The following is a 22,991-nucleotide window of genomic DNA, read 5'->3' as shown; positions in this document are numbered from 1 at the left end:
GCCATATCGTAGTTCCCTTTCCCCCCTCCCCTCTGGGGAGGGGCTATTTTTCAGCTGCAGCCTCCTGACTGTCCGGACCCCTGGCTGGATAGACGTCCTTGCTGCTAACCCCGTCTCATCTGGCTAGATGGACCTCTTCTTGCTCCTTTACTCCACTGCATTTTTACGGACTGTAACTTCGCCTGCTAATTCCCATTAGCAGTTCTGGGGTTCCTGTCTATTCGTCCTGGGAGTGGATCTCTCCTGACTGTGGTACTCCCCGAGGTTTCTCATTTTTCTCCCAATTGACTCTGGAGTTTTTGGAGTTTTTCCTTGCCGGCATGGAGGGTCTTAAGGATAGGGGGATACACAGGACTTGAACTGTATCTATTCATCTTTGTTGCTTCATTTCTAATTGTGTATCATATTGCCTCTGTAAAGCCCTTTGAGACTTCTGTTGTGATTGAGGGCTATACAAATAAAATTGAATTGAAATTGAATAGTTCTGGTTTCCTTTGGAAGGCCAACCATGGCACCCAGAATTAATTGACTAATCGAAAACTAATCAATTATCAAGTAAATCAACATATTTTAACAGTTATTTAATTTTTAGGGCGATACTAACCCTGTATAAATACTCTTTTTGACACTTTTAATTTTCTTTTATATAATTTTCTTTTTTTTTTTTAATTAAAAAAATACAACACTAAAAAGGGGGGAAATCTGTAAATATTCTCTTATTTAATCATTTCTTAAAAAAAATAAAAACGGAAATATAGCAAGTATTTTCATTGTATTTCTTTTTATACATTTATTATTATTCAAGAGAAAGTGCAGGGAAATGTCTCTACTGCTGCATTTTGAAATTATGATGTTTACAAAAAAAAAAACACCAAAGTTCAGATGACCAAATTATTTTTTTGTCCGTCGCCCCTCCAAGACTTGACACTTGACAAAAACGGAATAAAAACAGGAGAGAAAAGTCTTCAGAATACTGTAAGTAAGTAATTGTGTTAGAGCATTGTGTGATTTGTTTGGGTTTTCGTTTTGCTCACTTTGTTTGCCTGTCGATGCCATCTCTGGAAATTGGCCAGTGTGTCAAAATTAACAAAGTAAGTCTGTGCCTGCGATCCGGCTGAGCTGAACATCAGACAGTGTTGTCTTCTCTTCACTTCCTCCACCTCGACATAAAGACAAAAATAACACACATCAGAAAGAAAAGAGTAGAAAGAAAATGCAGGTCCTGACCACACAAGTTATTCAACATAATAAGGCATGTGCATTCAGCCAGAAGTTTTGTTGAAATGGAAGCTCTCACCTTCCCCCCTACCAAGGGCAGGATGTGCATCTTTCCAGTAAGGCTGTCTTTGACAGAGGCCACAATGAGACACGTCCCGCACAGAATGACCTGCCGTTCGGCCCACTTGTGCAACTGCGTCTTGCCCTTGCGGACACTGAACACGCCCTTCAATAGAGTGCGCTCCTGCTGGTCTGCATTCACGGGTCGCTCTAGAGGGCACAGATAAAGGAGTGACAGGGTTAGTTTGTGTAGAAACTCAAATACCTCTATGATGGATGTTGGAAATCATATTAACACAATGTACAGCATATTTTTCCTAGTTCACAATGTGCTTTGCAAAGTCTAGTGCAGGGTTGTCAAATGTACAGCCCACCAGAGGGTCCAATCCAGCCTGCGAGGGTTGTTCTGCCTAACAGGCACCTTGTAGCTCATTCGTACTGTACATACAAGATTACATGCTTATATTTTGACATCGGCGCCGTAAACCAGGAGAATTGTGATTTATGTGATCAAGTGCGCGCACTACTGCACTTGGCTCACTCGTGTGTTCGCGGTTATATTAGTTCATTCATCCCTCCCATTCAAAATGGATTGGATGTCTAGCACAGTCAAAGGCAGCTAATGAGATGACAAAGAATAGAATAGAATAGAATAGAATAGAATAGAATAGAATAGAATAGAATAGCCCTTTATTGTCATGATACAGAAGCGATACAAAACCAGCCGGAAGTGACACCAAATCAACTAGGGCTGCAGCTATCCATTATTGAAGTAATCAAGTAATCCATCGATTGATTAATTCGTTTAATCAGATAACAAACATTAAATGCTTGGCAGATTATTTTATGAGATGTAAAACAAAAACGTTTATGCTTGCAATGACATTGATTTTGACCTGCACATCCATTGGCACCAGGATTGCAATTTCAAAAGAGCATTACATGCGAATAAAAATAAAATACCTGAGTGTTAATTCAAACTCTATAGAATTGCACTTTCGTTTCACAAGAACAATAATTGTTTTTAAAAATAAATTAAAATAGCGGAACGTAAATGGTAAAACTGTATTAAAAAAAAAATGAATGAGGATCTAAGTACAAAAAAAATATTTTAGTAAGATTAAATGTTTCCACATTTTGATTTTTGTTGTTGTTGTAAAGCTGTAACACAAAAGACGCATTTCAACAATAAAACATTTCCTACAAAACATTGAGTTTAAATGTCGAATTAGTCGAACTGATAGGTTAATTTGATCTACTAAATTTACATAACTTGCAAAGCAAAAGTCCGCTAGCTCAAATGCTATAAAATGCAAACTTTTTTTTTTTTGCAATTCTCTTAACAAGTTGTTAGTACTCAAGTCGGCCAAAAACTGCAAAATATACCTCTAAACTAAATTATGAATGCATAAACAAACATATTTGCTCAAACAAAAACTTACTTAATAAGCCTTATTTTGTCCTTAACATGGAGCAGATGCTCTTCAGCCAGACAAGAGTTATGTTAAATTCACAGTTGCAACCAGATGGCAGTGAATCCTCCCAAAATTAATAAAAGTGAAGACTTTACAACACTTTCAAAACAAACCAAAGCAATGCCACTCTAATTAATCAATTCATCGAAGCAGCAAAATTGAATTCATAGCATTTTTCTTATCATATTACTCGATTTTTTCGATTAATCATTGCAGCATGAAAATCAGCTAGAAGTAACCTAGAAATTCTCTAAAATCAACAGGAAGCAGCCTGGAAATTCCCCAAAGATCAACAGGAAATGATCCAAAATTTACAGGAAGTGACCCGTAAGCAGGGGTGAAAGTGGTTAGAATTTCTTGCCGGAACTCCCCGACCTGAAGGTCGCCACGGAGCTAGAAATTTTATTTTTTTTATTTATTTTTTTTGGGTGGGGGGAGGTCAAAACTACTGAAATACAAAGAAAACTTTTCGTCTGTTATTTCTATTAACACATACAAAAAAGGATTTTTATTCAAAATTGTATTATTTTCAATGATTTGCAAAATAAAACAACATAAACAGCAATAACCCCAACCTCCATCTCCTAATTTTTATTTCCCTCATTTCTTAACATACTTAATGCCAAATTTTAACTACTTAAGAACATAAGATGTATATTAAAATTGAAGTTAATGTAAGCATGTACTTTTTGTTGTGTTTTTTAATAATAAAGATATAAGTAACAAATTCAGAAAAATAAGTACAAATGACTTGTATTATGCAGGGTGAAATGGAATATATTTTGAAGATCGCGCAAACATTGACTTTTTTAAATCATAAGGAAATGAATAAGTTGCCTAACATAAATGAACAAATATAAGTCCAAAGTGCACATTGACAGCTAAGATGTTCTGAACCTCCCAATCAGAACAAATAAAACTAAATATGACAAATAAGCCTCCTTAACTCTTGCCTTGCTCTTAAAGATTTGATCCATTTTCTGTTGCATTGCCCTTTTTTTTTGTTGCATCAATTCAACTTTTTTTTTTTTTTTTTTTTTTGCTGTTTCAGAAAACATGCACATTTAAACCAATCAGAGCTAACTATCTCTGGTGATTACATTTCAGCATGTCAGCCAATTGAACGGATAAATAAGTCCAGGCGTTCTGCTTTGCTGCGTGCATTCGCACTTTGACGTGACTTGTCATCGTCAGACACAGGTAACTGCAGCAGCTGGGGAAACCTCCATGCTGTCCGTTGAATTAAATAAATAATAAATATCGGTGGAAACGGATTACGCTACACAAGCCCTTTATTATGCTTGTTGTGAACGCTTGTGTATGTAAATCAGATGTTGGTAGATTGCTTTCTTCTTGGAGATAAAATGCATGTGTGGCAGCTTTGTTATTTATTTATTTTTTTTACATAGCGTTTTGACAGTTGCCGTCATATTTTCGGAATCAAAGCACCGTAGACCGGAACGGCGTTCCAGCCCTGAATCTTATACCGGAACTGCGTTCCTGACCGTTCTGGCCCATTTTCACCCCTGCCCATAAGTAACTTAGAATTACATAGAAGTGACGAAAATTAAATCACTGCCTGCCATTGAAAACGATAGATGTCCAATTCACTGATACTGGAAGGACTAGCTGTTAATGCTCATCTTCGAAGTGCCATTGACGGTGCTAGATGTCCATTTCATCCAGCTATTGAGTTAACTTATTTGGCCATAAGTGAACTAGTCCAGCCCACATGAGATCTAATTGCCATACATGTGGCCCGCGAACCATAATGAGTTTGCAACCCCTGGTGTAATGGTGAGCAAAATCACTAAATTCAATGTCACAATTACACATAATATGTTGTGACTTCAACTCTACATATATTTGTTAGGTTTGGCAGTATTTAAATTTGTATGCAATTTGAAGCAACACATAACATTCCATACATTTTCGTTATTTTTAACTGGTTTATTCACAAACACAAAAGCTACATATGTATTGAAATATTGCATGCATTATATTTAGAAAAAGCAAATAGTACAGTATACATACAGTACAACTTTTTTTTTTCCCAGTTACTGCACTAGCTGGGAACATTACATTGTAACGTCTAGGCGACACTTTAATTTTCAGATCTTTTTTGAAGTTGTGAGGACAAAGAATGTACTAGATGGGCCTTAATTTGGATATGGAAGATCATTATTAAATGCTCAAGCGGCTTTTCAAAGTCTTCCTCTAAACGTCTTTACTTCCCACTCAGAGACAGTGAGTGACTGGCAAGCCTCTTTTTTTTCCATCCACCTTCATTTTCCCTCGTCAAGGACGTCCAACTGTAAGGATAGGCTGTCTTCCTTTGCCAGCCAAAGTGATTATGACTGAGCAAAAGAGCTTATGACAACAAAGTGTCTGCCAGGCGCATCTACAGCAGCGCCTCTTTTTTACATAGCACAATAGAGCGTGCCGCAATAGCCAAACAAATAGTTTAGTTTTTTTTTTTTTTTTCATCAAGCTGATTGTAAGTCCTCCAGGAGTAATTCAATGAACAACGTTGTTGTTGGGAGGATGCATTTCCTAACGAAGTTAAAAAAATAATTGCTAAATAATGAAAAACTAATTCATTTTCATGCTTAATTAAATTATTCATTTCATTCCAATCAATACAATGAAGTAAATATGTGAATGCATTGCAGTATTTCCCGTGGTGCCTTGACACAACTTTATTGGTTTGGTTGAATCTTTGCATTGAATTGTGAGAGGGGAAAAATTGAGATTCAAACACAAATGGTACATCAACACAGACAATTGAACAATGTTCAGAGGCATATTTAAATCATCTTCTGTTAATAAAGATGTACATAAGTTTCCCGACTCTCTTAGATTAGTTTTGAAACATTTCTGGTTGGATGACATTATAACACTCGCCCCCGAAGGCCAAGTGAAGGAGGAGCAACTATTAATAATAATCACCAAAAAATTGTTCATTTGCTGCCACCTCTCCCAGTTCAAATGGATTGGATGCCAACTAGTGACAAACATTTAATTCTACAGAAAAAGGATGACAAGAGCCACATGATTACACATTTATCATCGCCAATGGCACTAAAAGAGTTAATTCTGTACATTTCATCGATTACGCTTTTACTAATAAAGTAAAAAAATACATGAAATGCTTACATTGTTGTTCTTATTTTGGACAGAATTGGCATTTCCAATATTTTCAAAGTGGAATGAAGATTTGTGATACAAGTGAATTCAATTATGCTCCCACCTAAAGGCACTACTGTATACAAACAATGTTTTATTTTTAGAAATCAAAACATTAGGTTGTATAGCTGAAAAAAGTGAATACACTACTGGCCAAAAGTATTGGCACTCCTGCAATTCTGTCACATAATGCTCAATTTCTCCCAGAAAATGATTGCAATTACAAATGCTTTGGTAGTGATATCTTCATTTATTTTGCTTGCAATGAAAAAACACGAAAAAGAATGGAGAAAAAAAAAAATCATGATCATTTTACACAAAACTCCCAAAATGGGCCGGACAAAACAAGGGCGTACTGTAGGTTTGGTCTAAGCATTGGTAGGGACGAAATGGAATAACCTGCATGTACACTTTTTGCTGAGGACGCGACATTCTGAATGATCAATGCAAAATAAATCTGCATGGACTGATACTAACGTTTATGTGTATTGGTGTATTGTGTATTTAATGTTAAGCTAACTCTGATGCAGGTCCGACTTTCAATAGCAAAATTAGTGGTGTGTTTCCCAAAATTCACAACATTGACTTATTTTTACATTTTTTACAGTGGCTGCTGCTGGCTGAAAAAAAAAAACGTCTAATATCCCTAATATCTAATGTCTGAAAGTGGGGTGGGGGGGTCAAGTGTTCAGCCAATCAAATGTGCGTTTAGGAGGGGGGAAAAAATGGACCGGCACATTTAGCAAGTGAAAAGAGGTACATGTAAATCTGAACATTATAAAAATAGTTCACTTAACTTAACGGTGGGGTAAATTACAACAATTAAAACATATGGAAACTAGGGCTGTCAAAATTATCGCGTTAACGCGCGGTAATTAAATTTTTTAATTAATCACATTAAAATATTTGACGCAATTAACGCTCATGTCCCGCTCAGACAGTATTCTGCCTTTTTAAGTTTACAGCAAGGCTTTTTGTGCTGTCTAACAGCGAACTCTTGTGGTCGCTTTGCGACATGGTTTATTTTTTTCTTGCCAGTTCAATATGGCTGCACGACGTCTCAGGCTGACGCCTACGTTGTAATGTTGTGCTTATATGATCCTTGGACAAGATTTGTCCGTATGTATGGTTGTTGTAAAGAATGTACATATTATGTTAGTAAGCGAAATGTTCCATTTTTTGTATGAGACGCTTTTTTGTTTATGTTTAGTGAACCTGTATAGCGTGCTAAGCTAACGTTGTTGCTAATGCAATGCTTGTGTACTTTTATTTTTGTAGTTTTATGACGGTCTAAAGAGGACAATGGTTTGAGGCTATTTTATTAATAAATCAGATGAAAAAGGAAGAAGTCTGATTATTAAGGCGTCGTTCACTAGCTGTCTAGCTTTGGAAAAAGTAGACGCTTCGGAGTGAGGACAGCATAGACAGATTTAAATGACAGTAGAGTGAAATACCCACTACAGTCCTTATGTACCGTATGTTGAATGTACAGTGGGGAGAACAAGTATTTGATACACTGCCAATGGGAAAACCCATTGGCAGTGTATCAAATACTTGTTCTCCCCACTGGATATATCCATCTTGTGTCTTATCTTTCCATTCCAACAATTTATTTTACAGAATATATATATAATTTACAGAAAAATATGTCATATTTTATAGATGGTTTGAATTGCAATTAATTGCGATTAATTACAATTAATTAATTTTTAAGCTGTAATTAACTCGATTAAAAATTTTAATCGTTTGACAGCCCTAATGGAAACACAATCTAAATTACCTATATAACTTGAGTCATTATATAACGCAAATAAAGTTGCTTAAAAGTTGGTGGGGACAATTTGAGCATCCTGAAAAGTTGGTAGTGTTTTGTCCCTACCATCCCTATGCAGACCTACGCCCTTGGGACAAAAGTATTGGCACTGTTAGACTAATACTTAGTAGCACAACTTTTACACAAAATAACTGCCGCTTCCGGTATCAATCAATGAGTTTCTTACAATGCTCTGCTGAAATTTTAGACCATTCTTCCTTGGCCAACTCCTCCAGGTCACTGAGATTTGAAGAGTGCCTTCTCCAAACTGCCATTTTCAGATCTCTCCACAGGTGTTCTATGGGATTCCATCTGGACTCATTGCTGGCCACTTTAGAAGTCTCCAGTGCTTTCTCCCAAACCATTTTTAAGCTTTTAGAAGTGTGTTTTGGGTCATTGTCCAGCTGGAAGACCCATGACCTCAGAGGGTGACCCAGCTTTCTCACACTGGGCCCTACATTATGTTGCAAAATTTGTTGGTAGTCTTCAGACTTCATAATGCCATGCACACGGTCAAGCAGTCCAGTACCAAAAGTAGCAAAGCAACCCAGAAACATCAGGGAACCTCCTCCATGTTTGACTGTGTGGACTGTGTTCTTTGAAGGCCTAATTTTTTCCCCTGTAAACTCTGTTGATGCCTTTTCCCAAAAAGTTTACTTTTGTCTCATCTGTCCAGAGAACATTCTTCCAAAACGTTTTTGGCTTTCTTAGATAAGTTTTGGCAAACTCCAGCCTGGCTTTTTTTATGTCTCTGGGTCAGAAGTGAGGTCTTCCTGGGCATCCTACCATAGAGTCCATTTTCATTCAGACGCCGACAGATAGTACGGGTTGACACTGTTGTACACTCGGACTGCAGGACAGCTTGAACTTGTTTGGATGTTAGTCGAGGCTCTATTTCCACCATCCGCACAATGTTTCGTTGAAATCTCTTGTCAAATTTTCTTTTCCGTCCACATCTAGGGAGGTTAGCCACAGTGCCATGGGCTTCACACTTATTGATGACACTGCGCACGATAGTGTTGTATCGGTCGCGAACGATTCGTTCTTTTTGAACGAATTGTTTTGGTGAACGAGACCGAACTAATCATCATCTGCACTGATTCGTTCTATGAAGGTGGTGCTTGTTCGCTGCGTGGGAGGGCGTTGAGCAAGCGGCAGCGTCTCTGACATCGCACACGACCAATCAGACGCCAGCCTCATCGCGGGCAGGGGAGGGAGCGGAAACAGAATCAGGCCGTTTGTCACTCACGTCCACGTGTGGCCAATAAGCAGCCAGCGTGCAGGCAGGGGGGCAAGACTGAGTTTTGTCACTTCCCGTTCAGTGACTCGGTCCTCCGGTTCCTGACCTAGCTTGCTGCTAACTTGATTTTCCAGTAATGACTATGCGGTGAACGAATCAGAAAATGAAAGGAAATGACTTTGTCACATATTTGTTAACGTGGAGCCTATCAAATGCTGCTCAAACAGACAAAAACACAACACAAATCTAGCGAGCATTGTTTAGAGTAGTACTTTTCTCAACAAACTCGTGACTGCCTATGACGACATACTATCAAATTTACAGTAATTTAAAACACGGGTAGCTACGAGGCAAGCAAAAGCTGAGCTGCGGTCGCGTGACGGCAGTGAAGCGGGCAGAGAACTGTCACTATATGGAGGCTTCATGGCAGCGATATTTACCTAATATGTGCACAGAAAAAAATATTTAGTATGATCACCATAATACTGATTTGCAATGAAACTGTATATACATGTCAATTTTTTCCTGAGTGTTTTTTTTTTTTTCGTGTCAGCGTGTCGGGTGTTGGTTGGTTTGACAAATTATGCCAATCCGTCCATCATGTGCTACTCAAGCGCCCAAAACAACGCACGCAGACACGGGAGATGTCGCAATATGTCTACATTTTTCTTAACAGACTAATGAGAGTAGAAAGGCGACATCGTAAAGAGCTAACAATTATTTCTCGTCAGCATTTGACGATCTGAGATGCGGGGACGACAGGGGAGCTGACCGGATTATTTTATTTATTTATACCAGTGCAAAAAAAAACAATATGATCACCATAATACTGATTTGCAATGAAACTGTATATACATGTATTTTTTTTCCGAGTGTTTTTTTTTTTTTTTTTCTCGTGTCAGGTGTTGGTTGGTTTGACAAATTATGTCAATCCGTCCATCATGTGCTACTCAAGCGCCCAAAAACAAAGCACGCGGACACGGGAGATGTCGCAATATGTCTACATTTTTCTTAACAGACTAATGAGAGTAGAAAGGCGACATCGTAAAGAGCAAACAATTATTTCTCGTCAGCATTTGACGATCTGAGATGCGGGGACGACAGGGGAGCTGACCGGATTATTTTATTTATTAATACCAGTGCAAAAATTCAACACGATCATTTTAATACTAAAAAACAAAAATACAACAGAGCGAGATGTAAATATGATGTGTTGGTCGTTCCATATTCAGAAATTAAACTTTCGATGTATTTTTATTTTCGTGACAGCAAACATGCTGTATATGTATGTGTGATCAAGAACCTGCTAAAGAAAGTCCGTGCGCCCCCGCCCCCTACTCCCCTCACAAAAGGAAAATGTTTAACCGTGTCCTAAATCGAAATGCAAGCACGAGCCATGACTTTGAGCCCATAGAACTAGGACAGACGACGCGGAAGTTCTCCCTCGCTTTTGCAGCAGCAGGAGGGAGACGAGGCTGTCTGTGAAAGCAGAATGATACCACCTGTCACTCATTTCTGAAACTACGACGAGTGGTCAATGTGGAAGAGAGGGAGGGACCAAGCAATGTCACTTCCCGTTCAGTTATACTGCGAAGCGGTCTTTGGTGATTCGTTCGGCAACGTCACTTCCCGTTCAGTAACCGAACGATTCGTTTGGGCGGGGAGGGAGATGAGGGGGGCGAACGATTCGTTGAACGATTTGTTTGAACGAATCTTTTTACTGAACGAACCGGAATGGATTCGTTTACTCAAGTGAACGACAAATCTCGTCACTAGCGCACGATAGACACAGGAACATTCAGGTCTTTGGAGATGGACTTGTAGCCTTGAGATTGCCCATGCTTCCTCACAATTTTGCTTGTCAAGTCCTCAGACAGTTCTTTGGTCTTCTGTCTTTTCTTGATGCTCAATGTGGTACACACAAGGACACAGGACAGAGGTTGAGTCAATTTTAATCCATTTTAACTGGCTGCAAGTGTTATTTAGTTATTTCCATCACATGTTATGTGCCACAGGTAAGTAACAAGTGCTGTTGATTACACAAATTAGAGAAGCATCACATGATTTTTCAAAGGGTGCCAATACTTTAATTGACAATTAGCTTTATCATATTTTCATTTTACACCCTCATCACTCTACAGCACTATGTTTCACAGATTAAATAAAGCCTGTATGTAAGACACGTTAGCCACGCATCGACAGTGGTCTTAATAGAAACATAGCCCTCCGCAGGGCTAATGTTACGAACGTGAGCGAGTGACAGTAACGTTAATCTTATTAGCGCTGAGAAGTGTACTGCTTTAAGATGGCGGCTGTTTACTAACACCGCTGACTCTGTCATTTCGCATCTAGTTTAACATACACATGTGATATCTATGAGACGCATCAGATGCTACCTGCTACCACCGCATCATGTGGGCTAGTTTTTAGCAACGACCGCGTAGTTTGTTGCGGCTGTCGGCTGCAGAAAGGTTTTTTATATTTTTTTTATTGCTTCTTCCTCTTCGCACGTGACATCAGCGCGTTGTCCCGCATTAAAAGTAGTCCGGGCAAAACGTGATGCTTAGAGCTGGCAAAATTAAACGATTCCTCGAGTTGAATAAAATGACTTGGATCAGTTTTTAAACTCAAGTTACTCGAGTTGCTTCAGTATTCGTTTCAGCTCTAATTTACTTATTTTCCAAAAACATGGTGGGTTTCTCTACCAACATGCCCCCAGAACCCCAAAACCTGTGAAATAAGAATGCGTGAAGCAACAGTAGACTTCTGCAAAAACACATCAATCTAACTGCCCCCTTTGCCTGACTTTATTAGCAGAACTCAGTGGAGAGTGTAGGAACAAACAACATTAGGGTACGCCGCGCCAACTGTTCAGCATCTCACACACGGTAACAACTCCCCAGACAGACCTCAAATCTGGATGAGGAGCAGCCGCGCCCTAGCCAGCTTCTCTAACTGATACAGGGCCATGGTCCAAAACAGCTTTTACCCAAAGACCGTCATCTGTAATGATATGCACTGTATTTACAGTATCAATGCATGAGTAATGGCCTTTTCAGTACTGCCTTTAACTCCATCGCTGCCATTATGGTGGGAAAAGTTCCTCTATTAATAGTTTTAGTACCACTGACGATGATGTAGTGTCCAGTCATCCTACTGCTGTGAATTTAAAGGAGATTGTCATTAGTTTATCACTAATAGACATCCAATCCGTTTGAAGTAGGAGCATGGCAGCGAATGAACGAGTCTATCACCGTCAATGGCAGCCAATTTCAAAGGAAACTGAACTAAAATGAATTCAATAAAGTTTGGGAAACTTGAAATTCACAGCAGGTTGCTTCTTGCGCTTTCCCATAAGTGCATCAACACATCTGAAAATCATTAGCAACCTTACACAATGCGTCCTAACCGTAAAGAGCCAACTTCTCTAAAGCAAGTATCATCCCTTGAGGGGTGTGCTGTTATTAGTTGCCATGGAATCAGGCTTGTTGTCCAAATCAAAGTCCAGTCCGAGCTTGTAAACTGCAAATAAAGTAGACTTTAAGGGGGTTAAAGTGGGTTCAACAGCGAATAACTACGGTAATTGTCACCAAGTGTGAAAAGCCATCCTGAGCGAGTGAGGCAAAGCGACACATCAGAGCGAAAGCGCCGCCTTCGCTCGGCGAGAGAGTCGTTGACATGTGACTTCACGCGCTCAGGGCAAGGTTAAAATGTGAAGACCAATTATGACAAGGGGAAGTCGACGTATTAACCACAACAGGGTGGAGGGCTACAACACCATTAAACTTGATCCTGACATCATAGGAAAACTGTGCTGCTTCACAGATCAGGGCTTTGGCTTTCCTGGAGGTACTGCGGTCCACATTTATGCCTCATTATTAGTGTTGCCTTGACTTACGAGTGCCTCAGATTTTCCATGTATGAGCTGTCGTTTTGGACAATAACAGGGGTGTCAAAACTCATTGTTGTTGCAGGCCACATTGTATAAATGCTTTCCTTCTACCAACTAGAGCTGTCACGATTAATCGATTCATCAATGATCAAATGACAACTATTTCAATAGTAGATCCATCAGAGACATTGTTGACCTCATAGTTGCACAAATCCTCTTTTTGCGCTTCCTAACTAGGGCTGCAACTATCAATTATTTTAGTAGTCGATTAATCGATGAATTAGTTAGTTTGAATATCGAGTAATTGGATAAGGAACATAGAAAATTTAAATACCTGAGCTGAGCCTCGAACGGTATAATAAAATTGATGAATGACGACCTAAGTACAATAAAAACACATTTCCCTAACTTACAAAGCAAAAGTCTGCTAGCTTAAATGCTATCTAAAGTTTTTTTTTCTTTACAATGCTCTTCACAAATGGTTCAAACACATATTCCCACGAAAAACGACTAAATATACCAATAAACTAAATTACAGATGCATTTAAAAACATTAGCTCAAACATGAACTTATGCTTATGTTGGTCTTAACAGGGAGCAGCTGGATTCAGCCATGTGAAATGAGTTATTTTAAATTTTCTGTCGCCACTAGAGGGCGGTGGATCCACCCAAATCAATAAAACTAAATGCAAACACTTTCAAAACAAACCATTACAACACCACTTTAATTAAACGAATACTCGAAGCAGCAAAATTTAATTCGAATCTTTTTTCTAATCGAATTACTAGAGTTAATCGATTAATTGTTGCAGCACAATTCCTAAAAGAAAATATTCTTTTTATACTCATTTTACTTTTATTATTTAAAAATGGGAAGAGCAAATATTCACCTTTTATTTTTTTAACTTTTTTAATCTAAAAAAAATAAAATAAAAGCAGTATATACTTTATTCAATTTTTTTATTTGACACATTTATCATTTAAGTTTTTTTTTTTTTTTTAAACTAAAAAAAAAAAAAAAACTGGAGAAAATTGTAATTGTTCTCTTTTTCCAGAACCTCGATCAGTAGGTAAAGCCTACGGAAGGCAGACGTTATGTATTCGTATCGAAGATAACTAAAAAAAAATAAAGCGATTCATATCAAACACGCAGGGTATGTTTGTAATATGAAATCTAGGTATTTTCTTGGCAATAATAAGTGAATATTACGTTAGGTACATTTGAGTAAGCGATGTAACCACAGCCTCTAACAGTTTTTTTTTTTTAAACCCAAATTGCATACCAAAAAGTAGCAAAGCACAATTAGGACCTTGTGAAGGACATTGCAAATTCATCATCACTTTGTAAAATCTGTGCAATCACTGCTGAATACCCTGAAACCCATGATCTCCATCTGCATGATATGTATTCCACTCATATCTTTTTTGCTTAAATCGCACAACGGATTACTTCAAGGCAATTTGACAGGCACTTACAAGTTGGAGAGAATAACAAAAATGTCTCTGCTAGTACTGAACTAAAAAAGTCAGGCCTGCAATCTCTTGACTTAACCCTGGATAGGGCAAGTGACTATTTTTAGCAAGGCTAAAAAAAAAAAAAAAAATCTCATAAAGCCATGGCATCCATATTCGTGGACATTACATTTTGGGTCATAGGCCATAATATTAACATTGTGTGTACAAGTGTGGCCTATATGACCAAAAATGTGATGTCTGAATATGTGATTTCAATTATCTCAATTAGATCTTCATTCATTTTTCTTTTTTAATTAATCATTATTGAGATCATTATTGAGTTGTATTGAGTTCGTTTTGTCTAGTAGTTGAATTTTTCTTTTATCACAGACAATTGTTTTAGGTTGCTTTATTTACCTGATATGTTTTGGTTATTGAGTTTTTTGTCATAAAAATATTTTAATCTAGTTTTTTTAATGAATAAAAAAAAATCTGAAAAATGTGAATGCAAACAATATTCATAAAATTGAAAAGAATAAAAATAGACAAACATTCAGGGTGTAGGCCCCAATAACATTAAAGTTGTTTGTGTTCTTCTTTAATTTCATAGTGTATTTAACTCATTGTCTGCTGTCATATTCACTTAAACTGGGAAGACCTGCTGTGAATGCTCATCTTTCAGTGCCATTGACACCGCTGGACGGACAATACATTTTGATTGGCAGGAGAGAATGTATGCCCATTCCCATTCAGAATGGATTGGACGGCTGGCGCAGCCAGGGGCAGCCAATGACTAACATGGGTGCCCAAGTAAAGAGCTAAGATTGTAGTATTTTGATTTACGAATGAACAAATATGTACACTCTGGGGTGTCACAAATACATCTACAATGTGACTTATTAAACACTGTCACCTTGATTAGGAGCCAAATCAATAACCAAACGTGTTGCTATCCCACTTCTCCCTCATGACTCATTGCAGGAGCACGGCGGTAGGCCTCAAGCAGGCCCGAGATGACAGTGGGCCGCGTCCAAGCTCCCCGCAGCTGCGTGGACGGTGATGACCCGCGCAAGCGCCGGCCCACGGGTCCCCTGCCTTTGTTTTCACTCGGCTATTTTGATGAAGTCAGCATTAAGCCGTCATTACAGTTTGTTTTCATCTTATCCGGGCGCACGGGGAGGCTCAACATGACGTTGTTCATCAAATAAAATGATGACAGGAGGAAGCGGGGAGATTAAAAAACAAAAAAAAATCATGCTCATTTATTAGATTGAGGATGATGTGGTGCCATTGTCATTGAGATAAGAGTGAACAGACTTATGAGTTTCTTCAATACGAACGCAAAAACTGTTCTCAAATGCAAAGTTGAATAAATCATCTTCATTGAAATGTGTGGTGGCGATTGTGTATGTTGATTGTGACACTGTAGCAATAGATAAATGGTGTAAAAATTTACTGACTCAGCATGAACAGCACTTATTGTGTCTAAATGTATATGCAAATAAAGACGATGGCAAGCGTTCATAGAAAAATGCACTGTCATTATAAAAAAAAAACTACATTTTTGCAGGTTAGCTAAGATTAGCAACCATTTGGAAAAAGGAACATTCTTAATAATAATAACATTATTCAGGCTACTGACTGTTGAAGTGTACAGGTAGTCTCCGGGTTACGAACGAGTTCTGTTCCTCCGCTGGCGACGTAACCCAAATTTCTACGTAAATCAGAATGAACTCTTTAAGTACCCGTAAATCTCAAAATAACTATCCAAAAACATGCATATAAGACATTAGCGCTAAATCCTAGCTAGACAGCGAGCTAAGCACTTAATTGATGTCAAGTTCAGCTACAAAAGCAAAACAGATATGGCTGATATGTAACATGATTTGTTGGCTCACTTCCCCACTGCCAGACACAAGACAATGTACAAAGGCCCTAAAGGGACAAAATCTATGTTCAGTCAATAATGCAATGCCACTAAATAGCAAAAGTGGGGAATGACTAGAATGCAGGTGTCAAATTCACAGTCCGGGTGAAAGATCAAGGACTACTACTGTTTTTCCACTTATAAAAATGAATACATACATATTTTGCAAAAAAAATAATAAATAAATAAAAAGAATATAGTATTACCTTTTTTTCTTTAAGAGTGAAAAATTAAAAAGAGGACATTTTTCTTTTTCAATAAAAATCACAACATCAAAAATATGAATGATATGTACTGTTTGTTCTTTTTGTTTTCTTTTTAATTGAAAATCAACGTAAATCAATAAAGAAATGATAAATGAGAATAATTAAAAATGGGGAGAAAAAATTATTTTCAGTTTTTCAATTATTCATTTAAAAACTACTAGACATTCATAATTTTTTCGTACCACTTATCCTCATTAAAAAAAATGAACATAGTGAATGTTTCCTGTTTTTTTCAGCTTCTTTAAAATTCAAATTGAGCTGTTCCGACGAGTCAACGTCATCGATGTAAATGCGTCGACGAGCACAACATCCTGACTGTTAACGGAGGGTGAAAAAAATATATGCATAGAAAGTTGAGAATGTCAGGCGCTCGGTATGCAAGCGGGGAAAGCCAAAGCCAAAAAAGCGCACCAGAGAGGCCAAAACATTGACTTATTTTAACGAAACAAAGGAGGGTACACTGTTGTGTCCTGTCTCTTCAATGCCATGCTTGCATATCAGACTGCACGCGGGCTGTGAATGAACACCTAAAGCGCCGTCACCCAGTTGTAATTTCGGAAGAGGACAGGAGACAACAAGCTGGGAGATCGTAAGTTCATCCAACTAACTAACGACATGTTTTATTGAAGTAGCTAAGCCTGTCGCGATATGCATTAAGTCTATTTATCGCACGGTAAATAAAAATGATAGCGGTAATTTTCACGGCGGCGTTTTATCGCTACATGCATACATTTGTGCATGCGTGTTGATGGCATAAGAGACTCCAGTCCCTTTCACAGATGTTTATTAGTCATCAACACGCCGTGGAATTAAAGTTCAGATATACAAAATAAGGAAACACATCTATATTAAACACCATAAATGTTAGCATTGCTAAATTAAGGCTAATAGGGAAAAAAGACAACCTACTTTAGCCTACTATAAAACAGTGGCAGTCTTCTCCAAAACGCAAACTTGCGGATAGAAGGTAACACATAAAAAATAAAAAAAACGCTGGTTTACCGCATTTGCAAACCAAAAAAAAAAATCTATTACTGACACTACATGCAGTGACAAAAAGTGCTTTTCTTGCGGAGTGTAAAGCTTACGGTTAGCCATTTAGCGAATTTATAGCATCTCATGTTCGTCATATAAATAACGATTATGGAGTTAATCCCACATACTTCAGAAATCAGATTCTACACAAAGAATAGCTTTAAAATGACACACTTTATGAAAAATTCATTGTTTATTTGTGATTTATTATTGTTACTTATGTGTTTATTTGTACTTTATTAAAGAATTTAAGTGTTCCAAAATGTTTTTGTGAATTAATAAGCATCAACAAAAATTTCATTGCTAAATTAGTTTAAAATAAATAAATAAATAATTTGAGTCCCTAATTACAGCCCTAATTTAAATTAAATAAATGTAAATGAATACAAATAATATAACAACAAAAATAAAGACAAAATATTTGCTAGGTCAACAAAGTCCTTAAACAATTCATCTCTATCAAAATTAATTTGCTAATTAATCAGTAAGATGTCCATTTATTGAGCCGGCCTTAGTTGCAAGACGTAATTCTCTCTGAAGGAAACAACTACGATGTGACAAAACTGAGTTTGACACCCCGGAATAGAAGAACCCCCTTCTCCATTTCATGAAGCTTCAATACGAGAACAATTCTATACACACCCAACTTGGCTCACCTACAACTTTCCCCCCGATCATCAGAGTAAAGGGGAGCTACATCATGAGCAGACAATGAAGATGGATAATATTGATGATGATTATGATGATGATGGGCCCCACAAGACAATACTCACTGCTGTAGAAGCGGATCAAGCAGCTGAGGTCGGGATTGGCAGCCTCTTGCTGCACACGCACCGGGTCGGCGTAGCCCATCGCGGCCAGGTAGTCATAAAGCATCTGGAGGGGTCGCTCGGAGGGCTCCAGCCTCCTAGATGACAACAGGAAACAGAAATACAATAAACACACATCGGATGATTTTAGAAGTAGTGTTATTAAGACAGTGGGTGAGCTCAGTATCTCCTAGTAAGCAGTGTGTTGTGCTTTCATAGAAAAGGGAAAGGACTTTATTTTCATTGCTCATTGCTTTTCATTCCAAATAGAGCAATATTTACACATGTGGAAAGCTGCTGCATGAAAAAACATTCACTACCCACCCCACCCGGCACAGGCCCGCTGGTCAACTAGGAGTGACAAAAACAGGCGATGGTAATGAAAAATTGCAGTTGTATTATTTTAACTCATTGGTTGCCAATGACACTGATAGACCTCCAGTCCGTTTTGACTGGGAAGTTGACAGTGATCATTACCATGCCATATTCACTCATTCAAGTCATTTATTTTGATCGGGAGAGTCAGTCAAAATGGCTGCTAGAGAGTCATATTAATGTTGACATTCCCAAGTAATTCCATCTCCTCTTTGTCGTGGGCAAACCAATAATGACGTTTGAGGACAGGTGTCTCTTTTAGTGTTAATGGGATCCTCGGACTTGAAAATTGTTCTCTTTTACTAAAATATGTTACTAGAAACACATAAAATATTGCCATTAATTTAAAAATCTACACTATTTATTATATGTTTTATGCGCACAATGGACGCTCGGGGTAATGACGTAGATTGTCGCTGTCACTCGATGAATACTACTGGGTTACTGCAATTCCTTCTACGCGGAAAGACATCCAACACATGCGGTTAAAAGCGGCGAGTACTTACTATTTGTGTTTTTATTGAGTCTTTTGTTACCTTTTCATTGCCTCAAAATACGTTTTGCATGTGTTTCCCTCTCATACTTTTAAGCATAGTGTTTTCTTGTGATACTTTGAAGCAGATTGTTGATTTGTGGACCACATTAGTCATGTAACGTATTTAAACCACCCTTATATTACAGTGATCCCTCGCTACTTCGCGCTTCAAACTTCGTGCCCTCAGTCCATCGCGCCTTTTTTTTCAATTAAAAAAAAAAAACAATCAAAAAAAAAAAAAAAAAAAAAAAAAAAAAAAACGATGAGCTGTCACAGGCCGATCGCGAAGTCAAACTCTTTCTCCCTCCCTGGTCTTTGTTCGTCAGCCCGTGCACTGGAGTTGCTTATTAAAGTTAATGATGCTGATGTTTGGGTTTTATCTTGCCAGAGCTAAGGACTTTAAAGCGCCACATGTGTGTTTATGCTTGTTTAAAAATAATTCGGTGGGAATTTTTTATTTTTTAATTTTTTTGGTGTGGTGGGTAAGCGCTACTTCTCGGTTTTTCACTTATCACTAGGGTTGTTCCGATCATGTTTTTTTGCTCCCGATCCGATCCCGATCGTTAGGTGTTAAGAAAAAGATCAATTCATACCTTGCTTCCCCACAATGCTTTCCATGATATTTCTAATCGTAGGTAGAGGGATTGTAAGGGATTGTAAAATTCACTCTACTCATTTTACGCTGCCTTTTATCTCTCTATATAGGTAAAACGGGGCCATTACAGATTGAGCGCGACAATGCTTGAGTGGGTCGTGCAGCGCATGCATTAATTACGTTAAATATTTTAATGTGATACATTATTTAAAAAATTAATTACCGCCGTTATAGGGATAAATTTGATAACCCTACCTTAAGCCCAAACTAAAGACTCTGGATGAGTGTAACATATTATGTCTGTAACGTTAAATACAACTAGAAAACGATTTAATTAAAATATATATATACAGTGGGGAGAACAAGTATTTGATACACTGCCAATGTGTTTTCCCATTGTGAGTGTATCAAATACTTGTTCTCCCCACTGTATATATATATATTAAAAAAAGGCATGGCCGATATTTTTTGCCGATTCCGATACTTTGAAAATGACGTGATCGGACCACATCTCTCCTTATCATGGCAGGTTCTGGTCCCCATTAACCGCGAAAAACGAGGGATCACTGCACTGGGTTTAAGTATTTTCTAAAGGCATCTTTAGTATGTTCTGTCCGTATGCATCTAAACAAAAGCTGAAAGCGCACAGTGGGTGTCAAACTCGCTTTTGTAGGACTTTTACCGGTGTAGCACTTTATTTCCTATTCATCTCATCTCACCCAGTCTTTCCTGTTCATTTTGCTTTAGCTGCTCGTTTTGGGTAATATCGACAGTACTGTCATTCTCATTAATATTCCTCTCGGGTTCAAATTGAAAGGGTTGAACAAATGACATGTTTATGTCGCTAGAATCATACTTTGGAAGCTCGGCAGTGTAACCATGTGATGTCACCGCCCTGCAACGTCAACAACAATGGCGACCTACTTGTTAAACTAATTTTACAAATTGTATAAAAACAAAAACATCGAGAGGGGTTTCAATATCAAATTATTTTAATTCATAATTACATTTATTTTTTAAGATCGAAAAGTCTATCAGTGGATCCCTTTAAAATCTCATATTTTCTTTTTTTCTTTTTCGTTTTTGTACTTATTTACATTTCTTTAATTAGAATAGGAGGAAAACCATTGAATATGTTTTGCTTTTTAATTAAAAAAAATAAAAATGTTTAATTTTACTTTTTCAAAATATATTTAAAAATGTATTTAATTGATGTTTTCATTCTCAAAAGGGAAATAATAGTAAATATTTATTTTTTTGTTTGTCTGTTTTTTAACATAAAAACAGTGTAAAAAGGTAAATATTTTCCTTTTTCTCAGTTTTATGTTTAGAATTTTTTTTAATGGAAAAAAATAGTAAATACAGTGCCCTCCATAATTATTGGATTTATAATAATTATGTGTTTGTTAGCTTCTAATATTTTATTATTTCTAATATGGGACCTTAATGGAAAAAAACAAAATGTATGTAGGTATGAGGTGCTTTTTAGCATGCGCATCTTTCGTGGCACGCCAGACCCACTTAGATTGTTTGTTGCCAAAAAGCTCAATCTTGGTCTCATCTGACCAAAGCACGCCGTCCCAGTTGAAGCCCCAATACCGCTTGGCGAACTCCAGAGTTTTCCGTTTATGATTGTGAGTGAGGAAAGGTTTTCTCCGTGCATGCCTCCCAAACAGCTTGTTGGCGTGTAGACAGCACCTCATACCCACTGTGAAGTATGGGGGTGGGTCAGTGATGCTGTGGGGCTGTTTCGCTTCCAAAGGCCCTGGGAACCTAGTTAGGGTGCATGGCATCATGAATGCTTTGAAATACCAGGACATTTTAAATCAAAATCTGTTGCCCTCTGCCCGAAAGCTGAAAATGGGTCATCACTGGGTCTTCAGCAAGACAATGACCCTAAACATATGGCCAAATCTACACAGAAATGGTTCACCAGACACTAAATCAAGCTCCTCCCATGGCCATGTCAGTCCCCAGACCTCAACCCCATTGAAAACCTGTTGGGTATTCCATTCTCTGTGTCAAACAGCTGAACAGGACAGGTTTAAAAAAAAAAAAAAAAAAAAAAACCTGTTGGGTGAGCTGAAGAGGAGAGTACAGAGGAGAGGACCCAGGTCTCTGGATGACTTAGAGATTCTGCAAAGAGGAATGGCTGAAGATCCCTCTTTCTGTCTTTTCCCATCTTGTGAAACATTATAGGAAAAGATTAGGTGCTGTTTTGTTGGCAAAAGGGGGTTGTACAAAGTATTAACACCAGGGGTGCTAATAATTGTGACACACATTATTTGATGTCAAATAATTATTTCTTTATGTGGGATTTTTTCCCCACTGAATAAATGCACTTGTATGGAAGGTTGGATTTTTCTCTTTTTTTCCATTAAGGTCCCATATTATTTAGAATATATATATATATATATTAAGAGTGTGACAATATCTCGATACAGCGATATATCGCGATATTTTGCAACCCGATGGGTTATCGATATGCTCCCGCCAAGAATCGATACTTTTATTTAACATATTGGCCATACAATGGGAGTATGGATGCTGTAAACTGCTCAATGTTTGTTGAGCAATTCCTTGGCGGTCCACTAGGGGCGCTCGGGAGTGGCGGTGAGGGTAAAGTGCGCACAAGTTGTCTAGAGAAGAAGAGAGGACGCTCCAAGTGGGTTGAAAAAATAAAAAAGCTCCGTGAGAACGGTGGAGGAAAAAATGAGAAAAATATTGCTACAAATCACACATGGGGACACACTTTAGATTTTACACCAACAAGAAAGGAAGTAAGGTGAACAAGGACTTTGCTGTATGCAAGAATTGTCTAAGAAAAATAAGTTTCACTGGGAGCTGGTGACGTAGTGGACACTGGAGTTTGTGAGCTGCGCTTTCATCACTTGAGGTAAGAAAGTTTTGCAATGTAATTGACTTTTTAATTTAAATGTATTATTTTGATGACATTTGGTGTTGAATGATATAAAATAAACCAGGACCCTAAACTGGATGAAAATGAATATCGAACAAGCCCACATGAATTTACCGATTTATTTGAGAACCAATTTCCATCTAGTATACTACACAAACTGTTATTACTGTCATTTTGATACAATAAGCCA

The 22,991-nt window shown here is 37.8% G+C and overlaps 1 protein-coding gene across 1 annotated transcript in view; it reads right to left on the bottom strand.

Annotated features, from left to right (window-relative positions):
* Nucleotides 1-22,991, bottom strand: part of phlpp2 (PH domain and leucine rich repeat protein phosphatase 2) — a 75,689-nt gene that overhangs the window by 31,723 nt on the left and 20,975 nt on the right. The window contains exons 3-5 of the mRNA XM_057851793.1: nt 18,341-18,474; nt 1,298-1,488; nt 1,035-1,160 (exon numbers count right to left, since the gene is read on the bottom strand). Of these exons, the coding sequence (XP_057707776.1) occupies nt 1,035-1,160; nt 1,298-1,488; nt 18,341-18,474 (451 nt within the window). The remainder of the gene's footprint in view (nt 1-1,034; nt 1,161-1,297; nt 1,489-18,340; nt 18,475-22,991) is intronic.

Source organism: Corythoichthys intestinalis, chromosome 1, assembly GCF_030265065.1.
Source record: "Corythoichthys intestinalis isolate RoL2023-P3 chromosome 1, ASM3026506v1, whole genome shotgun sequence".
NCBI classification, from domain to species: Eukaryota; Metazoa; Chordata; class Actinopteri; order Syngnathiformes; family Syngnathidae; genus Corythoichthys; species Corythoichthys intestinalis.
The sequence above is the reverse complement of the archived record's forward strand: the minus strand, read 5'-3'. Positions and strand labels throughout refer to the sequence as shown.